The sequence below is a fragment of the Poecilia mexicana genome, unplaced genomic scaffold, assembly GCF_051168715.1.
Source record: "Poecilia mexicana isolate PSO_F unplaced genomic scaffold, ASM5116871v1 scaffold_11, whole genome shotgun sequence".
Taxonomy (NCBI): Eukaryota; Metazoa; Chordata; class Actinopteri; order Cyprinodontiformes; family Poeciliidae; genus Poecilia; species Poecilia mexicana.
Genome location: NW_028263380.1, coordinates 16,790,027 through 16,809,245, shown reverse-complemented (window position 1 = coordinate 16,809,245; position 19,219 = coordinate 16,790,027). Strand labels below are relative to the sequence as shown.

General features: G+C 37.0%; 2 protein-coding genes across 2 annotated transcripts; both read right to left on the bottom strand.

The window, feature by feature from the left end:
- Positions 1-8,645: 8,645 nt before the first annotated feature.
- On the bottom strand, positions 8,646-13,276 carry mrpl24 (mitochondrial ribosomal protein L24). Its single transcript, XM_014985467.2, has 6 exons — positions 13,169-13,276; positions 12,758-12,944; positions 11,324-11,419; positions 10,430-10,533; positions 9,980-10,110; positions 8,646-9,117 (listed from the first exon to the last, which is right to left on the bottom strand). The coding sequence occupies exons 2-6, from the start codon at positions 12,938-12,940 to the stop codon at positions 8,981-8,983; spliced, it is 651 nt and encodes a 216-aa protein (XP_014840953.1). The 5' UTR covers positions 12,941-12,944; positions 13,169-13,276; the 3' UTR covers positions 8,646-8,980.
- A 266-nt stretch (positions 13,277-13,542) lies between these two features.
- LOC106916871 (heparin binding growth factor) lies at positions 13,543-18,959 on the bottom strand. Its single transcript, XM_014985466.2, has 7 exons — positions 18,670-18,959; positions 18,455-18,545; positions 17,041-17,117; positions 16,552-16,690; positions 15,758-15,916; positions 15,503-15,673; positions 13,543-15,060 (listed from the first exon to the last, which is right to left on the bottom strand). The coding sequence occupies exons 2-7, from the start codon at positions 18,539-18,541 to the stop codon at positions 15,040-15,042; spliced, it is 654 nt and encodes a 217-aa protein (XP_014840952.1). The 5' UTR covers positions 18,542-18,545; positions 18,670-18,959; the 3' UTR covers positions 13,543-15,039.
- Between the last annotated feature and the right edge of the window lie 260 nt (positions 18,960-19,219).

The window sequence follows — 19,219 nt, the reverse complement described above, 5'->3', positions numbered from 1 at the left end:
GAAACCGTGAACTGCCCACTCCCTCCCCATCCAGCAGCCGGGATGGAGGTGACGCAGGGCGGCCAGGAGGGGGTGTGGGCGCTGGGAGGAAGGGCATCCACATAAACTGATGCAGAAGAGTGAAATGTTCAGGACGTTATCCAAAGATGTATGTCAGATTAGAGAAAGGATGAACCAGAACCAGGACAAGTCGAGTCAGCATCGACTGCTGCTGCAGGTAAACTGATAATGCAGCATCAGTCACCTGCGCAGAACAAATAGGAGTCTGTTCAGAGATGAAACACAAAAAATAAGACACACACACACACACACACACACACACACACACACACACACACACACACACACACACACACACACACACACAAAAAAAAACTATTCAATAAAAAGCATAAACCCATACAGTTTAAAAGTCGTTTTAAATCTCAATAGACCAGAGATGACAGATCCCTTTTGGCTAAATGGAAAGCCAAGGGTTATAAAGTCGTGAGAGGACATTCTTTATGACATATGAAATGAGACAAGCATGATGGCAAGTGAAATTGAAAAAAAGGTCAAAGAGGTGAGCAGTGTCCGATTTAATGTACATAACTGTCTATCATAGCTTATGTGGTACTGAAAGGTTTATGGATGTTATTGTGTGCCTCGCAAAAGTGTTAGTCCTCCTTGTACTTGTCCACATTTTGTCGCGCTATAACCCCAATATTCAGTATATCTTGTTGGGATTTTATTTTTGATAAACCAACACGATGTAGTTAATCATTGACTAAGATGATAAAGTGATGGATCACTTTAGATCTATTACTTTTAGATGGATCTAAAGAAGAAAATCTGAAAAGCGTGACGTCCATTTGTAATAGGGGTTCATTTTAACAATGTTACAGATGTGAAGTTTGTCAAAATGTGTTTATCTATTCTTCAAATTCATTTGTGTTTCGTAAAAAAGTTATTTCTCCTTTTATGAAGGAACGTTACGCCGCTCTTGACCGTTGGTGGTTACCATAGCAACCAGTGACTGAAAGCTCCGCCCCCCCTTTTCTGTCGCCGTTCTGTAACTGTGATATGTTTTAGGATCAGCTCTATGTTTTCTTTACAAGTGTTACATTTTAACATATATTTTAGACAAATTCATTCATGTACATGGTTTTGTATGTAATTTTGCCATGTTTCATGTATATGTAGTGCTTTAGCTGTGTTTAATTTTACCTGTTAACTGTTGTTAGCTGTGCATTCACCTCTGTAGCTTGTTTAGGGTTATTTATTATATTTTATTTAATGTATAAGGGCAGAAGCTGCTGGACTGATGTTAACCACTACCTTGATTTTCTTTCTTGATAGAATAAATGCAGTGAACCTGAGTGTGTTTGTCAGAAAACATTAGAGAAAACAGCAGAGATATATCTGACTAAAATAAATTATTTTATTCACTTGATTTAACAATTTTCATTATTAATTCACAAACATTCTCTTTCTACTTCCCAACAAGTGAAAAAGGAGCAGAAAGAAGAAAAAACCTTGTGTAAACCTGTCCCTTTCTTAATTACGTTTTCATGGCCGTACGCATTAAATTACCAATACTAACTATTAACATTACTATTAACTCCTCATACAAATTGTTCCATAGTTCTTACTCCATGCACCAAAATGCATAATTGTTTTAAGATAGCACAAGCAGTTTTACGTTGGAAATCAAATTTCCCTCTATTTCTATCACAGTTCTTTGTAAAGACAAATAACTTTTGGCAGTAATCTCTCTATAGCTTTAAACATAACTAATAGCATTTTTAAATTACCCAAGTCTCTAAGATTCAAGATATTTGACTGAATCAACAATTTGCTTTCATTCACTTTATATAAAAGTCACATAGCTTTATTTTGTATCACAAACAGAGGGTTGGTTTTGGTTTTAGATGTGTTGCCCCATTCAGTGTACTGGAGCAGGGAAAGCAAAGACCACAAGAAACAAGAACAAACCCCAACAAGATGTTTATAGAACCACAAAACAGAAAATCAAAAATAACACAACCTCCATGAACCCTGTTTCTCTGTGCAGAGTGTATTTGTTTCGGCTAAACATTTAGCTTTCTACTTGAATGAATTACATTCAGATTTATGCAGTCATCCTGTATGTTTTTGTTGCCTAGTAAGAAAAATAAGATGGGGAAGGTGTGCAGCCGGTGAATGGTGCTTTGTGATGGCCGTCCTGTGATTCAGCAGCATCTCTTGGCTCTGCACACCTGAGGAATCTGACACCCAGGTGACAGTCTGGGAAGGAAATGTCAAAGCTCAAAGAGCAGCCAGAGATCAGAGGTCTTGCTTCTGACTTGGGCCAGCTGTCACAGTGACCCAGATTGACTCTACAGGCAGCAGAATAACATCATTTATACAAGGAATTTCTCCCTCACAGAACATAAAGAGACACTTTCTGCTTAAAACTTGTGTGAACTAACAAATCAGGTTGTAAGGATGTCATAAAAGAGTAAAGAAATCTGTGTTTAGATTATATATTTTTTTGTAACAATCCTTCTGGTTATTCCTGAAATCCTCCATTGTGTCTTCAAGAAGATGAACACACTGATGTACTTTCAGGTAATTTACTGGATAATGAAGAGGTGAAAGTTGTCCTGGTTCTGCTTTTAGTCAAAGTGTGGAAACTATGTGGTTTTTCTAGCTATATTAGTGGTATAAATAAAATTGTGGTTATCTGAAAATTATAACAAATTTCTGCCACAAACATTGTCAAAACTGAAAGCCGTTTTTTGTAAACTTCATTTAATATTTGTGGATCTGAATGAGTTTTATTTAGATGGATTGTGGGCAAAAATTGGTGTTTGGATTGTTGCTAGACCTTTGACCTATAGGTGTAGTTGAAAAAGTTTGAGGTTTTGTTGGCTATATTTTTTTTTATTTTACTCTGAGGCCATAGTTCTCTGAGCTATGCTTGCAATCAATGAGGTGACTTACGATTAATTGTCCATTAATGATTTATTAGATTAAAATTAGTTCCAGTTGATGAATTTCAATCCTTTGGACCTTTTCTTACTGTTGTAGTTCCAAATTGTTGTAGTTTGGCCGCCGTCCAGCAGAGGGAGCCGCTGGTCATCCCAGATCTGATAATAGATGTTTTTTCCCCTTTTTTTTTAATTCGTGAAATTTAAAAAATAAATGTATGTGATGTGAGCTTCATGAAATACTTATTTGAGGTTCAGAAATCTGAATTTATACATATATTATTTCTTTATACTTTTTATTATGAACTATTATTGAAGGTGAGTGCTGTAAAAAGGTTAAATGATTCAAAATGGCTTTTTATTCAGTTTTTATTGTTTAAATTAATAAATTATATTATTAAAAACTTCCTTCATTTCAGTAACTCAACTTACACCCAGAATTGTGTTTTCAGTCCTTTATTTCAGTAAATTGTGATTATTTTTCCGTTTGTTGCCAATGTAAACAACATTTACGGTTAGAATATAATATTAGACCAATAAAAATAATACAGAATACAGAAATCTGGCTCAATTATGAGTATGTGTATTACATACTTATAAGTTATTTTCAAAAGCAGCCAAGCACAACAATGGTCTGGAAAACTGAAGCTATCAGAAGAAATTAAAGATCTAAAGAAGTTTGTTTTATCATTTGAACCACAATAAATTACAGTCATATGCAAATATCTGCTTGCAGCTGACTAAATTTGCCCAAACACAGTTAAACATGAAGGAAAAGCGATGGCTCAGAGAAGCATGAGGGCTAAAGTTACATTTTCCAGCAGCCTTTAAACATCCAACCTATAATCAGACTCTGTCATTACACTGAAGCTGCAGCTTAGATCATGTGCCGAGTCCAGAGCAGCACTTGAATTTAGTTTGAAATGCTCTTCAGATGTTCTGGAAGTCCTGGGGTTTTTAAATCCGTGTTTTAAACGTGCATTTTCCACCACTTCATCGGTTTACTTTTGACATAATCTCATGCTCAATAAGTAGTTTCTGCTTGTATATTCAGCTGTTTTACATGCAATCATCGCTGCCAGGTGGGACTCATTAATGCTTGCGGTTGAGGAGCAAATATGACTCAGCTAAACAGCAGCAGAGCCTCCAGTTTACTCTTTATGCATCTTTGATTCTGCTTGAGTCATGCTAGCGGTTTCCTTTAACTGGATTACCAGAACTGCTGTCAACTCACCACAAGACAGAAATTATAAGACGGACAACTCGAGGCTAAAATCAGCACTTTCTGTGAGCAAATGGAAAAAAAGAATAAATAAGACAAATGAAGTAATGCATCGGTTCCACTTCACCACTACCCCTCACCTAGCTGCAGACTCAAAGCCGTAAAGTGACAGTAGAGACGACCGGCCTCAGACTCATTTTTCCTCCCATAAAGTTGAAAACCTCAAAAAAAAAAAAAAAAAAACATGTTTCCGCTGACTGGCAGCTTTTATTCCCTCCTGGATGCGGAGGCAAACCGGTTCAGGAGGGGCGAGTCTGGGAAAATCTGCAGCACTCATCCCACCACCGGCCAAACCAACGACTCACCACGCTTTCTGCATCGCACTGACCAGAAATTATGGTATATGGATCCACAGTGAAATCTCCGCACAAATGTACGATCTGCAACACGTCAGCTTCTTCTGTCGATGAATGAAGCTTTAGTTGCTTCACCAGCTGACGAGCTGGCATGGAAGCTGCTTGGTTTCACGGTAAATCAATACAATGTGGTTGACCAGATGGAAAAAGAAACCTTCACATGAAGCATGCTCCTTTCACACAACCCTGTAGATCACATTAAACTCGCTGGTTATTTTATCCATACATATAAAGCTGGATATTTATGGGTACAAGTGAAAATGTTGGCTTATTTATGAGCGTGTGGCCAAAATGTTTTAATTCCAGAGGTTTGAATGGATGAGTGCTTTATGAAAAACAGCAACGCGAAAATAAAGAAGCAATGCTTCCTGCAAATTTTGATTATAACTCTTTGTTTTTGTTGTGCCATCATGTTATTTTCTACTCAGAACTGAGATTTCCAAGTTACAGTTTGGATTTCCCATAAAGTCATCTGTGTAAAGTATTAACAACCCCTTCCAACTTTTATTGTTACAACCACAAACCTCTCTATATTTGTGATAGGCCGACACAAAGTAATAAAAATTGTGAATGACAAATCAATTCTGAAAGGTCAGACATATTTGGTCCCTTTTACTAAATAGATTCCTGTTATATCAGCTACCGTCACACAGGAATGGACTAAGAATGGACAATAAGTGTGATTCTGAACAAACACATCAAACAGTATAAACATAATAACACATAGTGATGGCAGCATCATGGAGTGGGAGTGAAGGTCAGAGGTTATAGGATGAAGGTTGGAGATAAATACAAGACGATTAGGGAAGAAAACTACTTTACAAATAACTTTTCAGCTAGAAATAAAAGCTTGCTTTAAGTCAATAATTCATGAATTTATTGATTTTAAAAAGTATTAGATCCACTGACAGATTATTTCATTTACAAAAATACAATTTTACCTTGTCGTAAGTGAAATTATCTGCTTGTGAACCAAACCTTTTTCATCAATATTAAGGAATTATTATTATTATTATTATTATACAGGAGCTTACAAATAAGCTCCTGTATAGCTGAAAAGTTACTTGCAAGTTTGTTTTGTCTTATTTCAAGTGTAATCTTGAAATACTCTTACCAAAAACACTTGGTAAGATTTTGCAGTTTTGTCTTCTCCAATATTATAATTTAAATCCAAAGTATTTTATGTGTTAAAATGGCTTAGACCTGAATTTAATAGAGAATTTCTGGGAAAACTGACTGAACTCATTTAATTTTGAAAAGAAAAATGGGTCTAAAAATGATTAAATCAAGTGGAAAAATAAAAATAAAAAATAAATCCTGATAGTTTGTGAGTAGATATTACTTTGTTTTGGCCTATTAGGAAATATCTCAATGAAATATATTAAACGTTGTGGTTATCATGTGACAAATTGTGAAATTTTTGTAGAGGAGGCGTCTACAGCCTGCAGCTCCAGATATATTGGCTCTTAATAAAACATAAAAATACAAAATACAAAAAAGTTATCATTGCTTTAAAATATCAAAAGTGAAAAATAAATGCTAGTTTTACACAAATAATGTAAACAATATTTTTGTGAACTAACGTTTTGGTCTTTAGGTTACAAACTGTATTTTTTTAATGTTTTATTAAAAAGGTATATAATTAGATTTTTTTAAACTTTAAAGCCAAATAATCAAAATAATGTTGATTTTCTTTATTCATCCATCCATTTTATTTTGAAATGTTGTGTAGTTTTTGTGGCTCTAAGCTAAATTTGTTTATGAAAGGCAACAAATGGCTCTCATGGTTTTAAAATGGTTTAAAATACCAGGTTTAAGGGTGTGAATACTTTTTCATGCCACATTAACCCTTTCATGCATGAATTATGATCCTTTGTGTCAGGATTTTTTTTTCTTTTTTCTTTCCTTAAGGCATAAAAAATACAAAAAATTTTTTGTTAAAATTATTTTATTTTTTTTAATGTGATCAATTGTAATTTTTTTCCAAATACAAAGTTGTTATTTGAAAAATACATCAGTAGTATTGTTCTTTAGGGGTTATCTGATGTCACAATATTTTTTTTACCTGCAAGAGTCGTCTGGAGGGACTGGGTTGGTTGTCGTGCTTTTTTCTCTGTCGGCCATATTGGATTTAACAAAAAATAATTTCTTGCATTTGCAGCTGATGGCCAGTAGTTGATAGTGTGTTTTATGATGCAATAGTGACAACTTCAGTAGTCTGTGTGCATTTATAACATAAAAATCCACAAGAAGCTCAAGAAAGTGGCTTTTAGACAGATGTCCGCTGAAATGACCACTATTCATAAAAGGGTTAAATTTTATTGGTAAATTGGAAGTTTTTTTCCACCAGCTTCAAAAATGAACCTGGCTGCAGCCATATTGGATTTTCTAGATGGCTCCAGAAGAAATGGCGCCTTCTTTCTCGTTACACCATATAGTAATTTCAGAAAATTACTTCCTGTGCTTGGTCAAAACATTTAAAATGGGAAGCATGCCAGAGGCAAAAAAGGTAAAGGAGCTAAGACAAGCCTCTGTGATTATTTCTACTAAATAAAAAGGAACAGTAATTATCCTGTAATAAATGCAACTCAAGGTGTTTTTTCCCTCCTTGTAGTCTGATTTAGTTTCTAAACTATTTCTGGGCCAAGTTAATTTTCCGCAGCTGGTAATAAATTTGTAGATTAAGTCATTCTTGCGAAGCTTTAATACGTCGCAGGTGGTGCCAGACAGAAAGAGTCATATGAGGTGAGTGAGGACTTTGTTGAAACTATCCAGACTGTGTAGTCTCCTACTTCCAGACCGTTTCCACGTCTCCCTCAGGTTTCCCAGACATTTTGGAAAGACAGACTCATTTGTCTGACAGCTTTAAGTTTTGGAGAGCTGTGTGTGGGTCTGTCTGGGCAATGGTTTTAAAAAAAAAAGAAAAGAAGAAGAAAAAATAAGCCAATTTTTTGCCTTATGACTGATCCAGAACAGGCGGCACCCGTTTCCATTCCTGAAGCTGCCAATAGTACTAATAATCTCGTTTTTCAGACAGACTGGATGAAGCCTGAAATAAAGATATTACTGTTCTGTTAGTCCTGGCCATAAGATAATGCTACTCCTCACTGACGTCTGCTATACGGAGGACCAAAACTGACATAATAAAAAATAAAAGCATAAATGTTTTGGTCCTTCATACTGGTAGAAGAGACACAATGGCACAATTTAAAAACTCAGGCTCTACGACACAGAACATGGTTGGTCAAAGCGACCCACTTCAGCATCATATATTTTATATTTAGAAATTCAAATAATAGCCTGCTTGCTGGAAGAAAGTTTAGTTTTTAAAAAAACATTTTTTTACTTCTACTACTACTTTATTTATAAAGCACCTTAAAACAACTATAGTTGTGACAAAGTGGTGTTCAGATAAAAATAAACATTCAAAATATGGAAAGGTTAAAAGGCTTGTTTCTTTTCTTTTAAGGTTTTGTATATAAAGTATCTACAACATTTTATTGACCTATTAAAAACAAAAGACAAGCTTACAGTCAAAAAAACAAAAATGATAATTTCCACCTGCATGTTGATGCTAATCAAATATGATTTAACAGATTATGAATTACTGTACCAGCTTTTCACCAGCTCAGAATCTGTTCAATCACATTTGAGTCATTATTTAAATCTCACTAAAACCAATCAAACTACAATTCTACATAAACCCATTTTTTTCCTGCATCAACAATGAGTGTAAATCTGCTTATTTAATGGTAATTTTTTACTAAATGTGCAAAGATTTTATAACAAGTACAGCTAATTTGGGAAAGTACTCCAATGACCCGTTGCAGCAAAAGAAAAGGAAGTTTTATTAAAAATAGTCCTACATTTAAATATGGTGCACTCATAAAACAAATCTGCAGTCATTTTGATGGAGGTTGCCGTTTTTTTTTTTTTTTAGTTTTAAGCGATTTAAACTCCTTCTTAATAGAATACGACATACTATTTAATAGTCAAACTTTTAAAGCTAGCATTGTTTAAAACCAAAATAAGTCAAAAAGGTTTAAAAGGCCTCACTAAGCTTGAAAAAGTAATTTTATTTTGTGGAGGTGTGGAATCGCAGGCAAGTACTTATTCACAACCAGAATTTAGCACTTCACTATTTATTACATCGTTTCCTGCAAAACGATAAAACACAGGCCTGACATTTACTCACAATATTCTGAAAAAACAAAAAGCAGCCCCAGAATACCTCAGGAACATAAGTTGCACACAGATGAGGCCCACAAAATGCTGAAACAGTGTTTGTAAGTTCGTTTGGGCTCCTTTTGTTGTCTTCACACAGTCCAGAGGACGCTATGGTCAGCACGGCTGTAAGAACCGGACAGAACCAGGAGGAACCAGTCTCATCTTCAGTACCAGTAGGACTTCTGGTGCCTCCTGTGCTCCTGAATACCCAGTTTCTCCATGACCTCCTCTTCCAGGGTTTTCAGAGATGGAACGTACGTTTTTTCAAGCGCGTCTTCAGGACTGGTGTCTTTGGATCCGTCTGCGTGGAAACAGAAATAACTCCAGTTTGAAAAGTGAAATTAAATGTGTTTTAAAGGTGACCTTTTATGCTTCCTTGAACATAAATTCCTTGGATATGTCTAAGGGCTACACATTACTTTTTTTTTTTAAAGCACAAAATTGTTCTTAGAAAATAAGATTTCAGTCTGCTCAGTTCTTCCTGGTTTGAGCTTCTTTCAGAATGAGCTGCTTTAGTGTCTGTTGTTGCTTTAAATCCAAATAAGCAGCCAGCAGCCACTGCAGAGCACATTCAACAGTAAAACCCGTTGACCGAAGGAGCTGGAGCTTCGCTTGGGTTGCTAGGTGATGGGTGGAATTCTGCTGCGGTTGCTAGGTAACGGTGCAGCGCCCACGGACTGTGACTTTTCTATCAGGAGGTTTTTGAAACGGCTCATCTTCCAGACACCAAAAGATATTAACTTATTGCCAAAAAATGACTGGATGCTTTTGTTTTAAGTGCTTGGGCTGTTTTTAGAAGCAATGGAGACCAAAATGGAAATACAAAAATGTTAATTTTGCATAATATGTCCAATTTAAAGCATTTTGAAAATGTTTCTATAATCCTTAATCCTATTTTTAAACATATTACAACTTTTAGTGACTACTTAGCCTTTTTGCGCCCCTCCCCCCCTTCTAACCGGGAACATGCCTGAACAAATACACAAAAACATATAAATAAACAAAAATGGCATCATTCCAGACTAGCTTAACCAATGCTAACATTGCTTATGTGACTTTCTTTTGTGGAATGACAGGATAGCTCTAGTTAAAGTTACTCTGGGTGTAGGAAATAAATCATCTGGTTTTAATGTACTGACTGACGTGATCTGCTCCCCGCTCACCTTTCCACTGCAGAGGCACGATGCCATCTCGTCGCTCCACCACAGGTTTGGGGATGATTCGACCCGTCCTGCTGGATACTCTCACCCTCTCGCCTTCTTCTGTGTACTTCCACTCAATCTGAGTGGGCTTCCTGTAGATTAACCATCAAAATGTAACGACAGAAAAGATCTGCTCTGGTACTTTAAAACTATATAATAAAGGAAATATAAACCATGTACAACTAAAACCATGAATAAAATGAATTATGAAGTCTCTGTAAACAAAATATCCCTTGTTGGGTTCATTTTAATTAATCATGACATTAACTGATTCATTGCTTATTGCATTTTGTCACTACATTGAACTCTGTGTTCTGATTTTAATTGAAATATTTCTTAACGTTTTCACACGGTTGAAAATTGCTGAACTTAATAAAGGCGACCTGTTTTTTTGTTTCCTCTTTATCCTACCTGTCTGAGGGGTCAACGAGGGCGACATCACGGAGCAGCAAAGGAGCCTCGCTGGCAACGTAGGTCCCACGGTAATCCTTGACTTTCCCCACATACCTGAAATGCTACAGCAGGAAAAAAAAACAAAAAAAAAAAACAACTGTCACAACTGAGTCAGCTTTATGGCTCCATCTAGTGGAGTTAAAGAGTCTGGCTGTGGAAAAGAAAACAAATACTGAGCTTTACGGTGAAATATGAAAAGTTTTATACAAAGAAAGTTTTACTTTATAGTACTTTCTGAAGACAAAACTCAGTATCTAGTCATCAAAACATACAGATCATGATACTTTCAGATCATTAACAGCATCACAAGTAGAAAGAATCAAATATTAAAGCACATGAGATTTTAATAATGGAAGTCACAGGAGAATCAGAGAAGCCAAAGCAGTAAAATGCTAGGTTGTGGGTTTTTAAAAAGATATATTCTTAAACAGAAAACAACTCTCACAATAGCAGGGATAGAAACACAAAAAATTACAAAGTTTGAATCCAGTCTGAACCTAACAGGCCAGATCTCATACAAATTTTTAAATAAGATGACACAAAAAAAAAAGAATCAGAGCTGGATAACGAATACCAACTTGAAACGCAAAGTAAAAAGGTAATAAAATGCTAAACAGTCACACACCTGCTGGTGCTTCTTTATAACCTCACTGTTTATTATTAGTATCAAGCTGCATTACTAGTTACAAACTGTGTATGACTAATGAGAATTAGTGTGGAGAAACTACGGTTGTAACAGTAGCCACCTGCTACTGTTACAACCGCAGTTTCTACGGTTGTAACAGTAGAAACTTAGAAAAACCACAGATTTATTACAGCATACGGTGAAGTCTTAATAAATTGCTTTCTTACCGTGTTCAGTCCTTCCAAGATGACCCAGTTTCTGCGTCTAAAGACTTGGATCACCTTTCCCTGCTTCCCTTTATCTTTACCAGCAAGAATCTCAACCTGCGAGGAAAAACGTTTTGAAACGACTTGATATTCAACATTTTACTGATAACACTGGTAAACCCTAAAGTAGTTATTGAGTTGGAAACACCAGGTTATGTTGTATTATTTTCCTTTAGGATAGTGAAAGTAAGAGAGTCCAGCCCACTGCCTTGTAACCCAAGTTTGGAACTTGACCAAGAAGAATTATTTCTCGAGAAAGAATGTGGAAAAAACAATTGACAAATAAACCTGGTAATGGCCCTTGTCATGCTTAATGGCAACAAATAACTGGCATTTAGACTTTTACGTCACGGTGAATGAATTCTGGCTCACACTTTCTTACATTTTTTGTTTTTTTAATCCGCCATGTTAGAGGCACAAGTCAAAATTAGCTAAACTTGCTGGTGTCTTTTGGATCAATGTGCTACTGCGCTACCAGGTCTGTTTCTATGCTGTCAAACTACAGTCTGTCTTGAGAATCAAGATATCCATCCATCCATCCATCCATCCATTTTCTTTACACCCTTGTCCCTTAGTGGGGTCAGGAGGTGCTGGTGCCTCTCCAGCTATCGTTCCGGGTGAGAGGCGGGGTCACCCTGGACAGGTCGCCAGTCTGTTGCAGGGCAACACAGAGACACACACACACACACACTCACACCTAGGGGCAATTTTGGAGAGGCCAATTAACCTGACAGTCATGTTTGGACTGTGGAAGGAAACTGGAGTACCTGGAGAAAACCCACGCATGAACAGGGAGAACATGCAAACTCCATGCAGAAGAATCAATATAGTTATTGGGAAATGTCAGACATGCTTTGATACTTTTTTGCTCCGCAGAGGCTTTGACCTTTTCCAAAGTTCTTTTATTGTTAAATTGTGAACAACGAACTAAGGCAACTGAGGTCTGCAGTGCTTCATATGTTTTTCTTGTCATTCACAGATGTTGCTTGTTTTTTTGCACTGGTGGATGATAAGAGACCTATGATTTTTCTAATGTGGTAAAAGCAGGCAGAAATTGCAGAGTTTCAGGCAAAGAAAAATAGAATCCACTGTATAATGCAGAACTGCTACTGTCATGCTCAGGTGAGACAATGTCAACTACAATTAGGGAATCAGATTGTCCAATTAAAACAATTTCATTTTTATTTATGTTTAAGTTAAGACAATGAATCTGCATCCAAGCCTGAAGAGAGTTCTGTTTGAGGAGATGGCGGTAGGTTTGAATGTTTTGTGGTGTTTTCCAGTAAAATAAAGCACTAAAAATAAGCAGTCCAGGCAGCTCTTACAGCGTTGGACCATTAGAATGAGCCTGTGAAGACTTGATTATTCCTTCTGGACTCAGTGTCTTGCTCTCACCATGTCCCCCTTCAGTATTGCCCAGTCCTCTGCCTCTATCGGCTCTACGAACACCTTCTTCCTCCTCTTTCCCGGAGGATTCATCCTCTTAGCAGCCTCCGTCCAGGGCCTGTTGGTGCCGTAACGGTAATCTTTAGGCGTTACAACCCGGGCTGCCATCGAGAGGAGAGCGGTCAGCCTCATGGTGCTGTAGGAACCAAAGCAAATAACGTTATCCGTCTTGTCAACTCTTAATTCACTGACCCAAGCTAGGCTAACGTTAGCTCAATGATAAACATCCGTTAGCATTAGCTCTTAACTACTCGCACCTATTTTTCGCAAATATGTTACTGTAAAACTGCAGCTACAGTTTCAGTTTTATAATATGAATGTGGATTTGAAAGGAAACTGAATACATAATATATAGCTTACCCTTTGTTGATGTCAATGTCACATGTAGCAGGACGAATGAGGCTACTACCTAGTTGTAGCGCCACCTGCTGGACCGGAGCGTCTTGACGTGACTTCACGCATGCGCAACTGCGTGCAAAAGAACGTCCTCATAAACCACAGTGACAGACGTTGCTGCATCAATTCGTGTTTTTGTAATTTAATCCTAATTGTACATTTCTGTATTTGATTGTTTCTTCTGAATTAAACTAAGTTTCAACTTCCAGAGTAGTTTGGGGAAAGAAAAAGAATAAAAAAATTATGATTAACAGGTGAAAAGCTGCTGATCCTATTGGTTAAATCTAATAATTCACTTAACACCCATGAAACCCAAAAGACAACAAAACCAGAATTAATTTTTGGTAATCAACATGTTTATTAAATTGACTGGCAACTACAATGGCAAACTAGGCAGTAGCTTAAGATGAATGTCAGCATCTGAAATAAACAGAAAAAGCAAAACCCAAAAACTTAAAATAAAAACCCTTAAAAACAAAATTTACTCTGAATATTAAGTGAAGGAAGGGATTTATAATCTTTTTTTTTTTACCGTAGCTTTCCCTTTTTTTTTCCAATGACTTGATAAACTTTTAAGCCGACACTGGTAAACAGATGAAATAACACCAACGTAATGAGAACAATCACATCCACAACTTTGTATCACAGCGAAAACAATAAGACCACTGAAGTAAAATGACTCGTATTCCAGTTAAAAGGTTGGGCAAAATAATAAAAAAATTAAATTAAATTTTACAAAGTCAACACTCTGTAATGGTAACACTCTGATTTCTTAGAGGAAAAAAAACAAACAAACAATCAAATTATGTTAGCGTTCACAATTTCAGCGATAACATTTCCGAAAGAAAATTCTGTGCAACTAATCTGTGAATGCAGTGAATCTCGGTGACACATTTGGAAAAATGTAACTAGAGCTTGTGTACAGAGTTTATGGTTCTGACGGGTTTCATTCAGATGATCTAGATACTTTAAAACGGATGTTACCACCACCCCACCTTAACCTTTCAAGATGGAGCTGAGACGACGCTCAGGAATGTCTTTCTTTCTACACAAGTCGTCATGGGCTGAGATTTCAGGGCAGTTCTGTCAGTGAAACAGGCTGAACTAAACATGGTTTGCATGTTCAATGTGTTTGGAAGCCAAGAAGTCTACATGTGGGAAAATGTAGAAATTCATTACACAGTTTGGTCACCTTTGGTGAGGCATTCACTTCAAAGCAGCAACACTGCTGCTGCTGCTGAAGATGTCAAGACTGATCATGCATTCAATGACTGAATAATAAAGAGTGTAATGGGGCTGAGAAGCAGGTTGATACAAACGGGTGAAATGGTTACAAACTAAAGCTGAGATGGTGAAAATTTGTTGTTTTTCTTCTTCTGTACATTATGTTTTAAAACCCACTGAATGGGAGTAGTTTGTGATTTAATCTTCTTTTGTGTTAAATGTAGTATATATTAAGTTTATTTCTTCCCTCAAACTGACAAATGTTTTGACACCTATTACTCAGTCTTTGTAATTATGTAATTGCACTTAGAAATAAAAAATATATAAACACCAAAATCCTGTTTGTACACGAGCTTGAAAACGCTCAGTTCAATTGTTTGAAGCCTGATCAGCGAATGTTTACTTTTGTTTATTCTGGGATATATAATATCCCAATAGTGGCAAATGGAAATTTGTTTGTCTTTCAATACAAACGTGTATTTTTAAATGTTTTTCCTCACATAATTCGCTCATTAATTAAACAGCTGAAATCTGGCCTTCTGCAGGTGTTTATTTCGAAGCCTGAATTTCAGAGAAGCATTGAGGGTTGTTGGTTTTCTTCTGAGTCGACGTTAAGCACTGTCTGTTACAGGCTGCGGGGAGAAAAGAAAACTGTAATTAGTGCAGTGGTTTAAACAGAAGCAGTGTAAAATTAATAAATACCATATGCACAAAAAAACTACAACTAATGATTATTTTAGTAACAATTATTCAGACAATTTTTTTACACAATATTACAAATGGATAAAAATGCTTATAATTCAGTTCCTTTCTTGAAAAAGAAAAACACTTTTAAATCCTAAACTGCAATATTAATAAAATGCTGTCATTTATGTTTAAATTTGTATTAAATAAGATATACGTTGCTGTTGAACTGGTATGTCGTTGAAACCAGATAGTCACACAGACACTGTATAAACAGACAACCAGGTTTGGTTTATTTGACTAATGACATGCAGCATCTTTACTAGCCTACAAGGATGTTAGTCAATTCTGATAGTTTGATGGCAGCCATTATTAATGAGAACATTTCACCTTTTCTGCTGTTAGCTGGGCCTCTGCTGGAGCTTTCTCCTGGCCTTCCGGTTTCGACTCGCTCTGTGAGGAAGGCGCTGTTGCCTTGGTTCCTTCCACATCATTGAGCTTGGCCTCTGTGTTGGGCTTTTCGCCTTCTTCCTCTGTAATCTTTGGCCGCTTGGGAGATTCCTATCAAAGTGCAGCGAGCGTTGATGACAGCCTGGCAGTAATCTAACTGCGACGGTTAGGAGAATCTGAGAGACTGAAGCTCACCTCTGTGGACTCCTCTGCTTTTCGTTTAGTCCCTCCCCTCTCGTTCTTCTCGTCGATGATCAGAGTCCCCTCCTCTTCGTCACTGCTGCCCTCGGTGTTGGCTTTCTCTGAGCCGCCTATGTCTCCAGTAGCTTCCGATGAGTTCTCATTCTTTGCCGACTAAAAAGAGAATAAAGTAAATGTAAAAGCAATACAAATGTAAAAGTTACCATGAACCAAGAGATAGACATCCATTCATAAAACATTCTATATAACAGCATTAGAGGTTAAAAACTTGTCTGTTGCATTGATCGGTTCGATATTTTATTTTATAAAACAAAACCGTAAACCACAAGCAACAAAATAGAATCGTACAGGAATTAAGAACTGAACAACATTAGGGAAGCATGTGATAATGGTGGTGAAAATTTTAATAAAAACAACATATATCTTACTAAACAGTATTAATCACTTTCATTGCAAACAAAAGCCTATGATAGCAAATAATTAATAAAGCAACTGGCAAAAATCACAGCCAAAGATTCATTATATTTATCTCAACACAGTAGTTTATTGAAAACATTGTTGCATTTGAGGTTATGGTTATTATTTAAGGAAAAATTTGAGAAAAAAAAGGGAAAAATTTTTTTTCAGTGCTCCCTTAGAACATTTTCTGCTGCTTTAACCAGTGAAGCATCCGCAAATATATCAGACAGAAAGAACCCGATTATTTGGTACTTCTATTAATCTGAGCAGTTGTTTGCAATATTGATGTTTTGCACAGCGATACACGGTCATTCAGGCAGACTACCAACCTCGTAGGCTTCGTGAGTGACAGTGGGGTTGTTCTCAATTTCCCAGAGTCCCTCAGCAAAGCCTTTCCTCTTGTTGGTCTTTCCAAATTTCTCCTTGCATTCCTCATATGGGAAAAGATCCTTGGCCCCCAGAAAAGCCCTGTGATCATTGAACATTTGAGATTAACCAAAATCTGAAATCAAGCTCACAACAAAAATATTTCAACAATGACAGAGCTCTGCAAACTACACGTTATTACCTGTGACAAAATTTATGTTAGTGATTGATTGATTTGGTTAACAATGAAAGTAATGAGTAATAACAGAGGTGTCCAAAGTTTTAAGTATTTTTGTTTGAAATGCAACATTTTTATAGGGTGTGCCAAGATGTGAGCACTGAGGCTACACAGTAATTGATAGCTGACCAATCTAAAATGGTAAAGTGGCACAGTTTTTGACATTTCTCCTGCACAAAGTAAACCAACAACAGGTTAAACACAAAATACTTACGTCTCATGTGTCCCAAAGAAGAACACCTGGTACTTGTTTGAGGGCGACTTCACAGCTCCTTCGGGAAGTTCATCAATCTGGGAAAGAAAAGAGGAGATGAATGATAAAATGCAAACTTAAAAAGAAAAACGGGAAAGGATGCTTTCTCAAACTAGTTAAATCAACATAATCTCATAATAGTAAATTGCTGAACATCCTTTCTGTGCACCTTTTGGGTCTGTCATTCTGATGGCATCAATAGCGCACAGCTAAGTATAGAGGGACAAAAACACCACCAGAATGATGGACAGACATGGTGACCATTTGCCTCTGCCAGACGGGGCTTTTGGCATTCACCAGATAGGAGCGCTGTGAGCTGGTAGTTGGGCTGGGCCCAAATTCTGTTGAGAAGAAGCTGATAAGATTGAATAAAGGGAGGGAAAAGACACTGCCAAAAGTCACCGTTACAGCTGAAAGTAAAGAGTAATCTGTCTACTCACATTTATTCAGTTACATTTACTAAGGTAACTTTTTGATCAATTACATTTTACTTTAGTAAAGTTATGTTTAAGTATTACTTCAGTACAATTTGGTGTTGTAAGAAAAATGAGAGACACACACATTTCTCCATTTCATTTAAAGGGTGATAAAAAATGAAAATTTAAACTTCACTCCAACATACAGAACCTGGCCAAACTGTATAAATAAACACATACAAATGTCCAACGACCAAGGGATCCTCCTGTGATAAAATTTTTTAACCCCACAATGAACAGTGTCAGTCTTAAATGATAAACTAAAGACATGATGTGACAGAACAAGTAAAAAGAAAACCGTTTCAACGTGAGAGCCAGCGCAATTGTGAGGCCAGGTGCGCATGTTTACAAACAGAGATGCATAAAACCGTCATATAAATAAGTCAGTAATTAAACAGCTGTAAAGAAAACAAACATATCTAATATGCATTTAATGACGATAAATGACTCAGTGCGTTGTTAAACCGCATGTTAAGCTGTTAGTTAACGTTCGCTCACGGTCAGCGGTTATCGGTGCTTGACATGACCGTTAGAGTTTGTGGCTCACGCGCTGTAACGGCTGCGAAAAGCTTAAAGTTAACGCTAGCCCCTCCACAGGCCTCAGGGGACACGAAAGCGGCGCATAATGAGAACTAACAAATAATTCAATGAGAGCATCGGTGTTTAATAAGATGCCTGCAGTTTTTATGTTATGGTGTGCACAAAAGCAATGTGTAATCGCCAACTACTGGGTCTTTTCGTTTACGCTGGCTACAAACGGCCGCGCTAAGCTAACTCATGGTAGCTGGCTACCGTTAGGCCTCTCGGGTGAACAAGTGGAAGGTAGGAAGGCAGCAGCAGACGGATAAATTTAAGTTAGCAGCACAGTCAAAGCTAAACATGTAACGGCGGGAGCTTACCCTAGCAGGCCAGTGTGGATACCCCTTCATTTTAGCAAACACCAGGTCTCCAGGTTTGTATTCCTTTTGCCTGTTGGATCTCGGCATGGTTCTGGTTGAATATCAGAGATGTGTTTGAATAAAAAGAAATGCTAGTGTGGCTTAAAATTTCTTCTGAACACCTTCTGCGACAAAAGCCAAAGCAGAGTGTCGATCTGACAACCAAATAAACAAACCAGGCGCGGAAAAATTGGAGCGAAGACACAGCGGGCGATTTTTTTTTTCTTTTCTTCTTCTTTGGATTCAGAGCAACGAAAACAACCCGCAGCCAAAATATAAGAGAACAATTTCTGCGCTACATGAATTTCTACTGCTTAGCGCGAAATATATTCTACCGAGTATAAACGTTACCCCGTCCTCCGGACTATTTAGGTTTGAAATGGAAACCCGCTTTCCTCGACAGACGCGCCCCCCAGTATTTACATGGAATCAAAACACAGCGCCCCTACTGGCCAAAACTTCACATCAAAGTCGAAACTAAACCAAACCTCTAGCTTTAGTTTCGTATTTTTATATATAATCTGACGTTTATCTCAGCATTCATCTCAATTTCTGACCTTAATCTCAGAATTCTGGAATGTTAAACATTCGAAATGCCAAAATATGGTCTTCTTAAAATAATGGCCTAAGTCTTTTTTTTTTTTGCCTAAATATATTTTTGGCAATAAGAAGGGATAGTTTTTTTTCATCTTGTTTCCCCTCTAAATCACTTAGGCCATTATTTCC